Genomic DNA, 16,554 nt, shown 5'->3' on the forward strand with positions numbered 1-16,554 from the left:
TGATAGAGCCCCAGAGAGCAAGATTAGAAATATGCTCCAGTAAGAGACATCCCTCCCTGAAAGGTGCTCAGCTGGTGAAAGAGGCAGAATTCTAGGTGGGACAGTGTGGTCTCAGGATCCCTGGAGTCACAGAATTCTGGGAGTGCCTGAACCAGTAGAGGTCCCAAGCAGTGGAGCAGGGAAACCGGTTAGGTCAGTGAGTCCAGGAATGGGCTCTCAGCTTGATTTGTCATAAACTGCAAGCTGGGCCCAATCGGGTAACCACTGTCTGCCTGGGGACCCTGCAGAGGACTAGAACTTGGGGACGTTCTGCCATCCCCTGGGAGGGGCAGAGGGGTGTGGGCGCGAACCTGTGCCTGCTCTCAGTACCAGGTACTTACAAAGTGCAGTAACGCAGGACTCTGCAGCTTCTCTGGAAAGGTAGTTGTGGAGGGGTACTGTAGGGGTCTGCAGAGTTTGGCACACTGAAAAGTAAAAACTGTTTATCCCTGAGGGTTTACTGAAGAGAAGGGACTGCTATGTTTTGGCTCTGGGGCTGGAGTCCAGGGCATGGCCACCTTTATATTCATCCTAAGGAGGCAAAGCCTTCAGGGAACAAAAGCCATAGAGGAACAGCTTACACTGAGCCTGGCTCCCTGGAAGGACGCAGCACAACTCTGTCCAGGCAGAGACACCTAAAAAGCAGTGCAGCAGGCCCCTCCTCCAGAAGACCACCTGGAAGAACAGGTGCACAGCAAGTTTACAGACCTCACAAGACTAAAATTCCAGTTCTGGGGAAAACAGTATATAGAATTTGAGGGGTTTTTTTGTTGTTGTTGTTGTTGTTGTTGTTTTCATGATTCATTTATCTTTCAATTTAAAATTTTCCTTTTTTTTCCCTTTTCAACTAGTTTCTTATATCAACTCTGTTTTTAAGTCTTTTTTTTAACTTTCATTTTTTACATTTATATCTTATAGATATATTCTTCATTTTTGGCTTCCTTTCACTCTATTCAGTTTTATTTTTGTATATATATAAATTTTACTATCTTTAAAATTTTGGGATTTAGTATCTTTTTAACACACAGACCAAAATACACTCTGGAACAAGTGGATCACCCACCCCTATTTTGTCCATTCTTTGACATTATATTCTCCCCCCACCCCCCTTTTTTCTTTTTTCCTTTGCCTTTTTTTTTTTTTTTTTTTTTTTTTGGTTTCTGACCTCTTCAGAGTTGTCTAATGTGCATTTTGCTTGGCTCGTGGTTGTATTTTTTATTCTGTTCACTTGTTCTTCTGTTGTTCTCTGAGCAAAATTACTAGAAGGAGGAATTCACAACAAAAGAAAAGACCAGAGGTAATATTGTCACAAATCTAATCGATAGGGATATAAGTAAAATGTCAGAGATAGGATTCATTATAAAAATTATAAAGTTACTAGCTGAGCTTGAAAAAAAAAAAGCATAAGAGACACTAGAGAATGTCTTAGTGCAGAAATGAGATCTAATCAGGCTGAACTTAATGCTCTGAGATGCAGTCTAAACTGGATGCTCTGAAAGCTAGGGTAAATGAGGCAGAAGAGAGTATAAGTGGCATAGAAAATGAGTTGATGTAAAGGAAGGAAGCTGAGGAAAAGAGAGAAAAACAAGTAATAGCCCATGAGGAGCAGTTTCAAGAAATCAGTGATGCCATAAAATGAACCAACATCAGAATTATTGGGGTGGCTGAGGGTGAAGAGAGACAGGGCAGAAGTTATATTTGACCAAATCATAGCTGAGAATTTCCCTAAGAAGGGGAAGGAAATAGGCATTCATATCCAAGAGGTAAAGAGGACCCCTCCCCAAATCAATAAAAATAGATCAATGCCCTGACATATAATAGTGAAGCTTGCACATTTCAGAGATAAAGAGAAAAATCCTGAAAGCAGCTCAAGACAGAAGATTCCTAACCTATAGAGGTAAGAGCATTAGACTGACATCAGACTTCTGCACATAGATTGGCACGCCAGAAAGGGCTGGTATGATATGATATATTCAGGTTACTAAATGAGAAAAACTTGCAGCCAAGAATACTTTATCCAGCAAGGCTGTCATTCAGCATAGAAGGAGAAATAAAGAGCTTCCAGGACAGAGAGAAATTGAAAGAATATATGAGCACCAAGCCAGCCCTGCAAAAAAAAAAAAAAATACTAAGGGGGAATCCTATAACCCAAGAGAGAGCCCAAGAATAACATAGATCAGAAGGAAACAGACAATCTACATAAACAGACTTTTGCAGGTAGTACAATGGCACTAAATTCCCATCTTTTTTTTTTTTTTAAGTAACTTTATTTTTATTTTTTCATATTTATTCATGAGAGACACAGAGAGGCAGAGACACAGGCAGAGGGAGAAGAAGCAGGCTCCATGCAAGGAGCCTGCTGCGGGACTTGATCCCGGGAATCTGGGATCACGCCCTGAGCCAAAGGCAGATGCTCAACCACTGAGCTACCCAGGCATCCCCCTATCTTTCAATAGTTACTGTGAACGTGAATGGGCTAAATGCTCCAATCAAATGACAGGGTATCAGATTGGATAAAAAAGCAAAACCCATCCATATTCTGTCTACAGGAAACTCCTTTTAGATCTAAAGACATCTCCAGGCTGTAAGTGAGGGAGTAAAGAACCATTTACCATGCTAATGATAGCAAAAGAAAGCTGGGGTGGCAATCCTCATAGCAGACAAATTAGGTTTTAAAACAAAGACTAGTAAGATGAAGAGGGACATTACATCATACTTAAAGGGTTGATCCAACAAAAAGATAACTATAAATATTTATGCTCCTAATTTGGGAGCAACCAATTATATCAACCAATTAATAAACACATTGATAATCATACATTAATCGTAGGGGACAGATCATCTAAGCATAAGATCAACCAAGAAACTAGAGCTTTAAATGATAACACTAGACCAGATGGCTTTCACAGATAAATACAGAACATTCCATCCTAAAGCAGCAGCATACACATTCTTCTTGAGTGCACATGGAACTTTCTCCAGAATATATCATATACTTGATGACAAGTCAGGTCTCAATCAATACAAAAATATTTGGATTATTCCCTGCATATTTCCAGACCACAGTGTTTTGAAAATTGAACTCAATCACAAGAATAAATTTGGAAAGAACTCAAACACTTGGAGGTTAGAGAGCATATTTCTAATGAATGAATGGGTCAACCAGGAAATTAAGAATTTTAAAAATTCATGCAAACTAATGAAAATGAAAACACAACTGTTCAAAACTGCTAGAATACAGCAAAGGCATTCCTAAGAAGGAAGTACATTTCAATACAAGCCTCTCAAAAAATTAGAAAAATCTCAAAATCATAAGCTAATTTTAGATCTACAGGAGCTGGAAAAAAACAGCAAATAAAGCCTAAACCAAGCAGGAGAAGAGAAACCATAAAGATTAGAGCAGAAATCAATGAAATTGAAACTAGAAGGAGAACAGATCAACAAAACTAGAATCTGGTTCTTTGAAAAAATAATGTTGATAAATCTCTAGATAGACTTATCAAAAAGAAAAGAGAAAGGACTCAAAATCATGAATGAAAGAGGAGAGATCACAACCAACAACAAGGACATTTATAAACTGCCAAAACAAGCAGGAAGAAAGGGAAAACCTGAACAGATCATTAACAAGCAAGGATACTGAAGCATTAATCAAAGCCTCCCAAAAAATAAGAGTCTAGGGCCAGATGGCTTCCTAGGAGAATTCTACCAAACACTTAGAGGAAAAAATAATACCTACTCTACCGAAGCTGTTTTTAAAAAATAGAAATGAAGGAAAACTTCCAGACTTATTCTGTGAACTTATTCCAGCATTACCTTCATCTCAAAACCAAAGACCCCAACAAAAGAATTACGGACCAATATCCCTGATGAACGTGGATATCAAAATACCAAGATACTAGCCAATAGGATCCAACAATACATTGAAAGGATTATTCACAACCAAGTGGGATTTATTCCTGGGATGCAAGGGTGGTTCAACATTCACAAATCAATCAAGGTGATAGATCACATTAATAAAACCATATGATCCTCTTAATTGATGCAGAGAAAGCATTTGACAAAATACAACATTCTTAATTAAAACTCATCAAAGTGTAGGGATAGAGGGAACATATCTCAGTATCATAAAAGCCATCTACAAAAAGCCCACAGTGAATATTCTCAATGGGGAAAAACAGGGTTTTTCCTTTAAGATCAGGAACAGGACAAGAATGCTCATTCTCATCACTGTTGTTCAACATAGCACTAGAAGTCCTAGCCTCGGCAGTCAGACAACAATTACAAAAAAGGCATTCAAATTGGCAAAGGAGTCTAACTCCCTCTCCACAGATGACATGATACTTTATGTGGAAAATCCAAAAGGCTCCACTCCAAAATTGCTAGAACTACAGCAATTCAGCAATGTGGCAGGATACAAAAATCAATGCACAGAAATCCATTGCATTTCTGTACACTAAAATGAAACTGAAGAAAGAGAAGTTAAGGAATCAGTCCTGTTCACAAAAACTATAAAATACCTAGAAATAAACCTAACCGAAGAAGTAAAGGATCTGTACTCTAAAAGCTACAGAACACTTATGAAAGAAATTGAGGAAGACACAAAGAGATGGGAAAACATTCCATGCTTATGGTTTGGGAGAATAAATATTGTGAAAATGTCTGTGCTACCCAGAGCAACTTAGGCATTCAGTGAAATCCTTATCAAAATACCAGGGAGTTTTTTCACAGAACTGGAACAAATAATCCTAAGATTTGTTTAGAACCAGAAGGTTGAAAAAGAAGACCAAAGCTGGGGGCATCAGAATGCCTGAATTCAAGCTATATTACAAAGCTGTGATCATCAAGACAGCATGGTATTGGCATAAAAACAGACACAAAGATCAATGGAACAGAATAGAGGACCCAGAAATGGACCCTCAACTCTGTGGTCAACTTAGCTTCGACAAAGCAGGAAATAGAGTGTCTTCAACAAATGGTGCTGGGTGAATTGGACAGCCACATGCAGAAGAATGAAACGGGACCATTCTCTTAACACCATATACAAAGATAAAATCACAATGGATGAAAGACCTAAATGTGAGACAGGAATCCATCAAAATCCCAGAGGAGAATAGAGGCACAACAACTGTTTGATCTTGGCCACAGCAACTTCTTACTAGGCACATCTCTAAAGGCAAGGGAAACAAAAGCAACAATGAACTTTTGGGACTTCATCAAGATAAAAAGTTTCTGCACAGCAAAGGAAACAGTCAACAAACAAAACTCCCTACAGAATGGGAGAAGATATTTGCAAATGACATATCAGATAAAGGGCTAGTATCCAAGATCTATAAAGAACTTATCAAACTCAACACCCAAAAAGCAGTCCAGTCAAGAAATGGGCAGAAGATGTGAACAGACATTTCTCCAAAGAAGACATACATGTGGGCAACAAGCACATGAAAAATGCTGCACATCATTTGTCATCAGGGAAATACAAATCCAAACCACAATGAGATACCACTTTACACCGGTTAGAATGACTAAAATTAGCAGGACAGGAAAAACACATGTTGGTGAGGATTGTAGAGGATGGGAATGGGAGCTGATATAGCCACTCTGGAAAACAGTATAGAGGTTCCTCAAGTTTAAAACAGAGCTACTAAATAAAATAGCTACTCTACAACCTAGGAATTGCACTACTGAGTATTTACTCCAAAGATCTAAATGTAGTGAAACAAAGGGTCACCTGTACCCTAATGTCCAAAACAGCCAAACTGGACGGAGCCAAGATGTCCTTCAACTGATGAATGGATATAGAAGAGTGATGTATACATACAATGGAATATTACTCAGCAATCAGAAAAGATGAATACCTACCATTTACATTGATGTGGATGGAACTGGAGGGTTCCATATGGTTATATAACTATAACCATAGTTATATGGTTTCACTCATGTGGCATGTAAGAGATAATGCAGAGGATCATAAGGGAAGGTAGGGAAAACAATGGGAAGAAATCAGAGAGGGAGATAAGCCATGAGAGACTCAACACTGGGAAATAAACTCAGGGTTGCTGAAGGGAGGATGGGATAGTGGGATGGGGCATTAAGGAGGGCACGTGGTGTGATGAGCACTGGGTGTTATACACGACTCATGAATTATTAAACACTACATCTAAAACTGATGATGTACTATATGTTGGCTAATTGAATTAAAAAAAAGAATGGCACTTGATTTTGGGGGTCAGATGATCCCTTCTTTTGGGAAATTATCCTCTTTGTTGCCAGATATTTAGCAGCATCCCTGTCCTCAACCCTGAATGCCACTAGCATTCCCCTCAGTTGGGCCAAGTAGAAATGCATACAGACATTGCTAAGTGTTGTGGAAGGGTGAGGTTAGAAGAAGAGGGGCTGCAGAATTGCTTTCTACTGAGGACCACTGCTCTGTAGGCTCAGTGAATTCTGTCTTCTAGATGCAGTATGTGTCCACACATGTCCATGTTATAGAATGCCCTTTCCATTTATCAGTTTGTAAGCTTTACCTTTGTTCAAGATCTAGCTCTGCTGTGAAGCTTCTCTCATCTTTGTGAAAATGGTTTAGCTCCCTCTTTGTGCTCCCATGCATGTAAAAGTTATTTATAGACTGAACATGTATAGAGCTCCTATTATGTGCCAACCATTATGCTAGGTTCTAGGAATATTGCAATAAAAACTTTCTTGCCTTGTGTTGCTTAGTCTAACATAACACAAAGTATATTTGTAGTTCCCATATCGACTATAAATTCCTGGAGGACAGGGACCTAGTGTTGGGTCTTATTCTGTATCCCCTAACTCCTTTTTTTTTTTTTTTTATCCCCTAACTCCTTATGTCCACAGTAAGGACACAGAGTTGGTCTACATGGTATTTGGTGAATAAAAGAAATAATTTATTCTGCTCTCTGCATCTCTACTTATATCACCCCAATAGAGGTTCTCATTGTAAATATGAGCTCTTTCCTGTTTCCAGATGAGATATGCTGACTCCATTTGCCCCCTTCAGATCCTACCTTCTACAAAGACGCCAGAATGTGATGTCCAGAAGACAAATCTACTACTCTGCCAAAAGCCATCTGTGCTTCTTGTTGTATCTGGTATTTTAAAGACAGATGTGTAACATAGCTGAGTCTAGACTTTTGTGGCCACTCCCTGCTCTACATTTCTCTCCAGCAGCCAGAACAGCCTATGGCTCTTCACAGTCACTGCTCTCTCACATCCCAGATGCACTGCTTCTGCTTCCTCTGTTTGCAGTTTCCCCTCTTCTATGGGGAAACTCTAACTTATCCTTTCCGATTCAGTTCAGGGATCCTTTCTGGAAACTTCTAGGCCATCTATCAGGCTAGGTTGGATGTCTCTCCTCTGTGTCCCACAGTGCCAGTGTCTGCTTATTATTTTTAAATTGTTAATGTGTCTGCCTTCCCAATTCTGCGTTGAGTTTCTTGAGAATAGAATTCTATCATTCATGTTTGTATCCCAGGTGTCTAGCTTAGTAACTGACAAGTGGTAGGCACTTAGATTTTGTTTGAATGAATGAAAAATTTAATAACAGGAGCTTGTATTTAACATAGAAATTTAAAATAGAAGCTCTTTTAATTTTTTTTTTTTTTTTAGATTTTCATGAGAGACACAGAGAGAGAGACAAAGGCATAGGCAGAGGGAGAAGCAGGCTCCCTGCAGAGAGCCTGATGGGAGGCTCAATCCTGGGACCCCAGAATCATGACCTGAGCCAAAGGCAGATGCTCAACCACTGAGCCACTCAGGTGCCCCTAAAATAGAAACTCTTAATAATTATTTATTTTTGCTTTCCACAGATATTGGTATCAACTTGACAGATCCTATGTTCAGAGGAATTTATAGGGGAGTTCAGAAGCATCAAGGTAAATATTTTTTTTTTTTAAGATTTTATTTATTTGAGAAAGAGAGACAGCAGGAGTGGGGAGGAAAGGGAGAAGCAAGCCCCCTGCTGAGCAGGGATTCCTGACCTGGGGCTGGATCCCAAGACCCCAGGATCATGACCTGAGCTGAAGGCAGACACTTCACCAACTGAGCCCCCCAGGCACTCTGGTAAATGTTTTCTTTTATTAAGATAGTTTTTCTGTGAAGATAAATTTTATGCCTTAAGGTGATCATGAAAAGCATAATCTACTTTATCATTGGAATATTAAAGGATTTATTGTACATCTTGTTTAAAACTATACACAAAGTGAAACCTATGTAAGCTATATGGGTAAACCACAACCATGAGCATTTATAAAGCACCTTATTATAATGACAAAGGTTGCCTCCCCTGAGGAGGTTTATAATTTCAAATATAGAACTTTAACCAATGCATAAAAGCCAAACAACAGTTAATTGATTAGTCTTTTAAGCAGTTGAATATAATTTAAAAAATCACATGTGGTTGAACATTAGTATAATACCTTGTCTTTTGGTAACGTTTTCAGCTGAATGACAAAGCAGTAATGTGATTAAGGAGCAGGTGCACTGCTGCCCTAACTTCCCTGCCTTCCCTTTTTGCATCCAAGTCCTGCCAGATTCCAGATGCCTATGGGATAGGTGAGAATAGACAGTGGTTTCTTAAAGAGTGGTGGAAAGTATAGCCAAAAGCAAAATGGCTTATATTTATCCTATCAAGTTCATTCAAAAAGTGTGTTTTGTCAGCTGGAGTAAGCAGGAAATGATGGTGACAACACATTTTTGAAAGGAGAATTTCTCCAGTAAACCGGTTTATGAATATTGCCTCAGAAAATTCCTGTACTTGTTATTATATAAATGTGAACAGGAAAATTTGATTTTGTGGTCTGGGTGAAGTGGAACCACACATTTCAACAATTAAGTCAAAGCTAAGTTTACTGTGCTTCTAGGTGATACTAAATGAAAGCTTCTCTAAATACAGCGAATGTTAGATGCTACTTGAAAAAAAGAAAGCTAAACTTAAGCTTTTATAAGCCTTACCGCAAAACTTAAATTTTCTACTTCATTTACAAGTTTAGATAATGTTTTTATGTTAAAAAATGTTAGGTACTATAGACAATTGAAAAAATTATCTTCTGATTTTCTTGCCTTTGCAGCACTTAACAGCTTTCATGCTTTGTGACTCTGTATAATTTTGTATGCATGTATTTATGAAATAAGTTTTATTGTCATCAATATCAGTATGAGTGGTTTATAGTATTTAGCAAAACTGGTTGTCTTAGTTTAAGTTCACTAAGTTGACATTTTTTGTCTAAAAAATTTTATAACTACTCTAGAAGTAATTATAATTGAATTCTAACCAAATTTACTGTGATAATTAAATGTGAAATTAATAAGTAGATTTTTATTCTAGAATTGTTTGATTTTGCTGTCCATTACCTTATGTCTCTGAAAGCTTAGCTTTTTATTGATCTCCCCAGAAAAGCTTGTTGTTATTTAACATGAAATTTTGGGAAAAAGCAATAAACTGTCAGAAAATAAAAATTATCCTTCCCTTTCTTTGGGAATAGAAATTACAGAAATACAGCATTAACTAAAATTACAAAGATGTTTTATCATGTTTTGGAAGGCATTACAGATATATTTTGAAAAGCCCTAGTAAAAATAAGAATCTTAATGATTATTTTATTTTTATTAAAAAATTACAATACCAACAAGTTTCAAATTTAAGGCAAGTGACTTTTTTTTTTTTAAGATTTTATTTATTTATTCATGAGTGACACACAGAGAGAGAGAGAGAGAGAGAGAGAGAGAGAGGCAGAGACACAGGCTCCCTGCATGGAGCCTGACATGGGACTCTATCCTGGGACTCCAGGATCATGCCCTGGGCTGAAGGTGGCGCTAAACCGCTGAGCCACCCAGGCTGCCCGGCTTATTAAATTATAGTGAGCAAATTCACCTTTCTTTTGAACCTCATGATTTTTGGCACTTTTCTCCTTTTTGATCAACAAAATAAAATACAATAAAATGGATAAAACTAGTCATCTAGTTTGCCTTTTTGGGGTTTCTTTTTTTAAGGTTACTACTGATTATTATTAGGTAAGTACTTATCAAACAGAATTGATTTGGTAAATATAATTGTTACTCTGTATTTTTCTTTCAAGAAGGGATAAGTAAGTGAAATTTTTTTACCAGGTTTTCTTAATGTGGATTTGCTTTTCACAGATGATTTACAAGATGTAATAGAGAGGGCTGTCCAGATTGGAGTTAAAAAGGTAACATTTTGTTTTCATTAAATGTTTTTCAAATAATTAAATTTGGTTAAGAGACTGTAGAATAGAAGAGAAAGAGCTAATGCCACACTTGGCATTTTGGGCTGTGCATTGTCAACAAGTAATATTAGCAAGTAAATGAACTACATAAAAGTTTAAGTGACACAGACTTCATGCTTGGATAGTTCTTTCATGTGAGTAGAAATGTAAATGGCAAAGTCTCTGAAAAAAAATTTTTTTTTTTTAATTTATTTATTTTTTATTTATGATAGTTACAGAGAGAGAGAGAGAGAGGCAGAGACACAGGCAGAGGGAGAAGCAGGCTCCATGCACCGGGAGCCTGACGTGGGATTCGATCCCGGGTCTCCAGGATCGCACCCTGGACCAAAGACAGGCGCCAAACCGCTGCGCCACCCAGGGATCCCCTGAAAAAAATTTTTAAAGCCTATCTGAATTATCAGGCTTCTCAAGATGCAACTCTTTTTTTTTTGTTTTTCCACTTTTCAATTAAGGGTTTGTTATTTTTTTATAATACATTTATTTTTTATTGGTGTTCAGTTTACCAACATACAGAATAACACCCAGTGCTCATCCCATCAAGTGCCCCCCTCAGTGCCCGTCACCCATTCACCCCCACCCCCCGCCCTCCTCCCCTTCCATCACCCCTAGTTCGTTTCCCAGAGTTAGGAGTCTTTATGTTCTGTCTCCCTTTCTGATATTTCCCACACATTTCCTCTCCCTTCCCTTATATTCCCCTTCACTATTATTTATATTCCCCAAATGAATGAGAACATACAATGTTTGTCCTTCTCCAATTGACTTACTTCACTCAGCATAATACCCTCCAGTTCCATCCACGTTGAAGCAAATGGTGGGTATTTGTCATTTCTTTTTTTTTTTTTTTTAATTTTTTTTTTTTTAATTTATTTATGATAGTCACAGAGAGAGAGAGAGAGACAGGCAGAGACACAGGCAGAGGGAGAAGCAGGCTCCATGCACCGGGAGCCCGATGTGGGATTCGATCCCGGGTCTCCAGGATCGCGCCCTGGGCGAAAGGCAGGCGCCAAACCGCTGCGCCACCCAGGGATCCCGTATTTGTCATTTCTAATGGCTGAGTAATATTCCATTGTATACATAAACCACAGCTTCTTTATCCATTCATCTTTTGATGGACACCGAGGCTCCTTCCACAGTTTGGCTATTGTGGACATTGCTGCTAGAAACATCGGGGTGCAGGTGTCTTGGCGTTTCATTGCATCTGAATCTTTGGGGTAAATCCCCAACAGTGCAATTGCTGGGTCATAGGGCAGGTCTATTTTTAACTCTTTGAGGAACCTCCACACAGTTTTCCTGAGTGGCTGCACCAGTTCACATTCCCACCAACAGTGTAAGAGGGTTCCCTTTTCTCCACATCCTCTCCAACATTTGTGGTTTCCTGCCTTGTTAATTTTCCCCATTCTCACTGGTGTCAGGTGGTATCTCATTGTGGTTTGGATTTGAATTTCCCTGATGGCAAGTGAAGCAGAGCATTTTCTCCTGTGCATGTTGGCCATGTCTATGTCTTCCTCTGTGAGATTTCTGTTCATGTCTTTTGCCCATTTCATGATTGGATTGTTTGTTTCTTTGATGTTGAGTTTAGTAAGTTCTTTATAGATTTTGGAAACTAGCCCTTTATCTGATAGGTCATTTGCAAATATCGTCTCCCATTTTGTAGGTTGTCTTTTAGTTTTGTTGACTGTATCCTTTGCTGTGCGAAAGCTTCTTATCTTGATGAAGTCCCAATAGTTCATTTTTGCTTTTGTTTCTTTTGCCTTCGTGGATTTATCTTGCAAGAAGTTACTGTGGCCAAGTTCAAAAAGGGTGTTGCCTGTGTTCTCCTCTAGGATTTTGATGGAATCTTGTCTCACATTTAGATCTTTCATCCATTTTGAGTTTATCTTTGTGTGTGGTGAAAGAGAGTGGTCCAGTTTCATTCTTCTGCATGTGGATGTCCAATTTTCCCAGCACATTTATTGAAGAGATTGTCTTTCTTCCAATGGATAGTCTTTCCTCCTTTATCGAATATTAGTTGACCATAAAGTTCAGGGTCCACTTCTGGGTTCTCTATTCTGTTCCATTGATCTATGTGTCTGTTTTTGTGTCAGTACCACACTGTCTTGATGACCACAGCTTTGTAGTACAACCTGAAATCTGGCATTGTGATGCCCCCAGCTATGGTTTTCTTTTTTAAAATTCCCCTGGCTATTCGGGGTCTTTTCTGATTCCACACAAATCTTAAAATAATTTGTTCTAACTCTCTGAAGAAAGTCCATGGTATTTTGATAGGGATTGCATTAAACGTGTAAATTGCCCTGTGTAACATTGACATTTTCACAATATTAATTCTTCCAATCCATGAGCATGGAATATTTTTCCATCTCTTTGTGTCTTCCTCAATTTCTTTCAGAAATGTTCTATAGTTTTTAGGGTATAGATCCTTTACCTCTTTGGTTAGGTTTATTCCTAGGTATCTTATGCTTTTGGGTGCGATTGTAAATGGGATTGACTCCTTAATTTCTCTTTCTTCAGTCTCATTGTTAGTGTATAGAAATGCCATTGATTTCTGGGCATTGATTTTGTATCCTGCCACGCTACCAAATTGCTGTATGAGTTCTAGCAATCTTGGGGTGGAGGCTTTTGGGTTTTCAAGATGCAACTCTTAATAAATTTTATAACATAATTTATCATTTGCTAGAATTCAGTGGTTATCAGAAAGACGTGTATCTGTCACCAAGTTTAGCTTTTTATAGTATGGATACACCTTTTCAAATAACTTCAAAGACACTTTAATTTTTATAGTACTTATTTGATTATCAGGGAAATTCCACTTTTTAAAGAGTTCTAAGCAAATGAGTATTAACTCTGTGTCAAATTATTTGATGAGACACTTTTAAATTAGTATTTAAAAAAAATATCAGGCGAACCCACATATGTACACTGGAGGTTAGGACAGTGTGGCATCAGGATATGTAGTTGCGGCTTCTCAGTTGAATAACCTCAGATGTAACAGACTAATGACCCTGCTGGCTTCCGAATTCTGTAGTCCCAGCTCTGAAATGTAGAGTCACTGTTCACAAGTAATAAGAATGGATAAAAGTGACAGCATTCATTACTGATTATCCAGTTATTCTCTGCATGGTAATTCACTTTATAAAATGCTTTTCTGCAAACTCTGAAACACCAAGCTCCTAAATTTTCATGTGTCAGCCATGAGTAATTTAATCCTGACATTGGAAACATACACACTCCGATGTAAGAATGGCAGAAACAGAATTTACTTGGATGTGGTTCCAAATCAGAATCTAATGTAGTGCCTTGCAGCTACAATGTAGTGATTAAAAGCACAGCTATGGTATCACACAGCTGGGTTCCAGCCCCAGCTTCCTTCTCCAGAGCTTTGTAACATGGGTGCTTATCTCTCTAGGCATCAGTATTCGCATCTGTAATTTGAGAATAATAATGCCTAATTAAGGGAATTGTGAGAGTTAAATAAAGCTGGAGAGCAAAGCACTTGATATTGTACCTGCATAGATACCCTCTACTCTATTAGGTTGATGGTGGAAGCCACCATCGTTCTAATATCACCATTGTGACTTGGGAGAGGAAATTACGTCCTCTAACTTGTCCTTACTTTTTCACCTATTTGGGAAAGTTATAGATAAAATAAAAGATAGACATGAATAGCAACTATTTTACAGAATTGAAATACTAGACATGGGCACCTGGTCTTATATTAAAGAATTAGGTAGTGTTAGTAAACAGTCAAGTTCTCCCAGTATTTTTGTTAACATCTTATACCCTGTGTTTCATAAGGAGTTGAGGATTTAATTATAGTTGTGTGTTCCCTGAATAGATACTCAGTGCCTATTATATATGAAGTTTAGGTTGCTCTATGAAAACATCTGCTCATCATTTGCACTTCCTCCCATGTTGTGTATGTTTTCTCTTTAGGCGTGGACCTAGAAGGAATTCTTCATTTTAGCTCAGTGAGGTGCTTGAAGTGAGATGCTTAAAAAAATCAGTGTGTTTTATAAGTCACTTCTTTAGAAGGTTGTATACTTCAGCAGGACTGCCTCAGTAGCCACCCCCCACACACATTGCTCTTTGGTGATATTTTCCTTTTCATACATTGTTTCTGACTGCCGGTGGACCCTGAGGGCTGCCTCTTTAGAAGTGTGCTTTTGTGCCAGGAGCCATCCATGTCCTTACAAAGAATTCAATATACGTTAATCCAGTGATTGTCAAACTTTTGGTCTCAGAACCCATTCACATTCTTCAGTATTCTTGAGGATCCCACAGAGCTTTTGTGCGTGTGTTTTATGTTAGTATTAGAAATTAAAACTGATAAGAATGTAAAATATCTATTAACAGTAAGACATTATATAACATAAGTAGCATATTTTTTTGAAAAATAAGTATCTACCAAACCAAAAAAATGCAGTGACGTGATTGGAATTGTTTTATCTTTTTTTTAAATATCTCATGAATGTCTGGCTTTTTTTTTTTTTTTCTTTTTTTTTTTCTTTTAAATTTTTTATTTATTTATGATAGTCACACAGAGAGAGAGAGAGGCAGAGACATAGGCAGAGGGAGAAGCAGGCCCCATGCACCGGGAGCCCGACGTGGGATTCGATCCCGGGTCTCCAGGATCGCGCCCTGGGCCAAAGGCAGGCGCCAAACCGCTGCGCCACCCAGGGATCCCGAATGTCTGGCTTTTAATAGAGACTACTGAACTTGGAGATCTGTTTTTGCAGTCAGTGTCTTGTGCTGTTACACATCATGTAGCCTCTGATATATCTCATTGCACACTTGTGGCCAAGTGAGAGAGAAAAAGGCAAATAGCGTCTTAGTATTATTACGAAAATAGTTTTGACTTCACATTCCCCTGGGGTTTCTGGGACCACACTTGGAGAACTGTTGAATTAATAAACACTACTGAATCCTTAGATGAATAGAATTCTAAATTCAGAAGTCTTTAGTTATTCAGTCTTTCATAATGTGATCTAACAGGAAAAACAGACCTGTGAATACATTTTAATAGGAAGGAGTGACAAAATCTGCATGGTATGCTTGTATGTTTGGAGAGACCACTCTACATAGGAGGTGACCTTTCAGCGAGATTTTAAAGGAAGGGTAAGTGTGACAGAGAAGCATTCTGGAAAAAAGCATTAGGAAGGCATGTTTAATAAGCTGTTGTTGATACTCTATTCAAGTGGGCTTATTTTATTTCTTTCTATTTCAGTTTATGATTACAGGTGGAAATCTGCAGGACAGTAAAGAGGCACTGCATTTGGCACAAACAAATGGTATCCTCATATTACTTTTACCTCCCAAAAATATGAATTAAGTTATTTTGGAGAAATCTTTCTAAGAACTGCCTCAGGTACAATACAATGGATTGTGATGGTAGAAACAATAGAAAAATAGACTGATTGCAATGGGACAGTGTTAAGAGGAAAGAATTCAAAGTGCTACTTGGTGTATCAGATGTTTGATTAAACCCTCTCTCTCACTGTACTTAAGGATTATTTTAAGATTTCAGTTAACGAGAATTAAGTTCACCATGGTTTAGCCTCACATATTCCTGATGTAGGGTTTTTTTTTTTTGTATGTTGTAATGTATTTAAGATGTGTGTTGCCAAAAAAAAAAAAAAAAAAAAAAGATGTGAGTTGCTTTTCATTTGCACATTTTAAATTTAAACTGAAGGATCATTTATTAAATATTTATCATGCAAACCATTGTTGTAAGGCCCCAGGAATGCAAGTAATAATATATAATACTCATTTTATGTTCATACATCTTGCATTTATTTAAAATCTATAAAGTTTTGGAATTGGTTCCTAAGGGAATCCTAGTTAAAGAAAACATCTCCTTTATCTGGCATTCATTTTACCTAATTCTTTTTGGTTCTGCTTTTTGGCAAGCATGCTTCTTGTGCTAGATGTTGAAGAGTTAGGCCTTCTGTGTTACTTTTCAAATTACTGATTTACTTATTAAAAGTTATTTTTTATGGAAAGCTTTCAAAAATGCATACTTCTCTTCAGCATCCACTGACATTTTTCCTTAGTGATTAAGATAAAAGTAGTCATCTTCTCAGATGCCTTTGGGGGTATAAAAATATTGTCTTCCATATTTTTTACCCCCAAAGAGATATGCTTTTTTTTTTTTTTTAATGAGAGGAGGAGTTTTTTTTTTTTTTAAGATTTTATTTATTTATTCATGAGACACAGAGAGAGAAAGAGAGAGAGTCAGAGACACAGGCAGAGGGAG

The 16,554-nt window shown here is 37.8% G+C and overlaps 1 protein-coding gene across 13 annotated transcripts in view; it reads left to right on the forward strand.

Moving 5' to 3' along the window:
* Window positions 1–16,554, forward strand: part of TATDN1 (TatD DNase domain containing 1) — a 64,115-nt gene that overhangs the window by 8,772 nt on the left and 38,789 nt on the right. For 6 of the 13 annotated variants that reach the window (XM_025993433.2, XM_072733956.1, XM_072733952.1 and 3 more), the window contains 3 exons: window positions 7,869–7,934; window positions 10,198–10,247; window positions 15,526–15,589. In XM_025993433.2, the coding sequence (XP_025849218.1) occupies window positions 7,869–7,934; window positions 10,198–10,247; window positions 15,526–15,589 (180 nt within the window). Of the gene's footprint in view, window positions 1–7,868; window positions 7,935–10,197; window positions 10,248–15,293; window positions 15,417–15,525; window positions 15,667–16,554 lie in introns of all 13 variants that reach the window. The other 7 variants (XM_072733960.1, XM_072733961.1, XM_072733958.1 and 4 more) reach the window with 4 other exon arrangements.

Source organism: Vulpes vulpes, chromosome 13 (assembly GCF_048418805.1).
Source record: "Vulpes vulpes isolate BD-2025 chromosome 13, VulVul3, whole genome shotgun sequence".
Taxonomy (NCBI): domain Eukaryota; kingdom Metazoa; phylum Chordata; class Mammalia; order Carnivora; family Canidae; genus Vulpes; species Vulpes vulpes.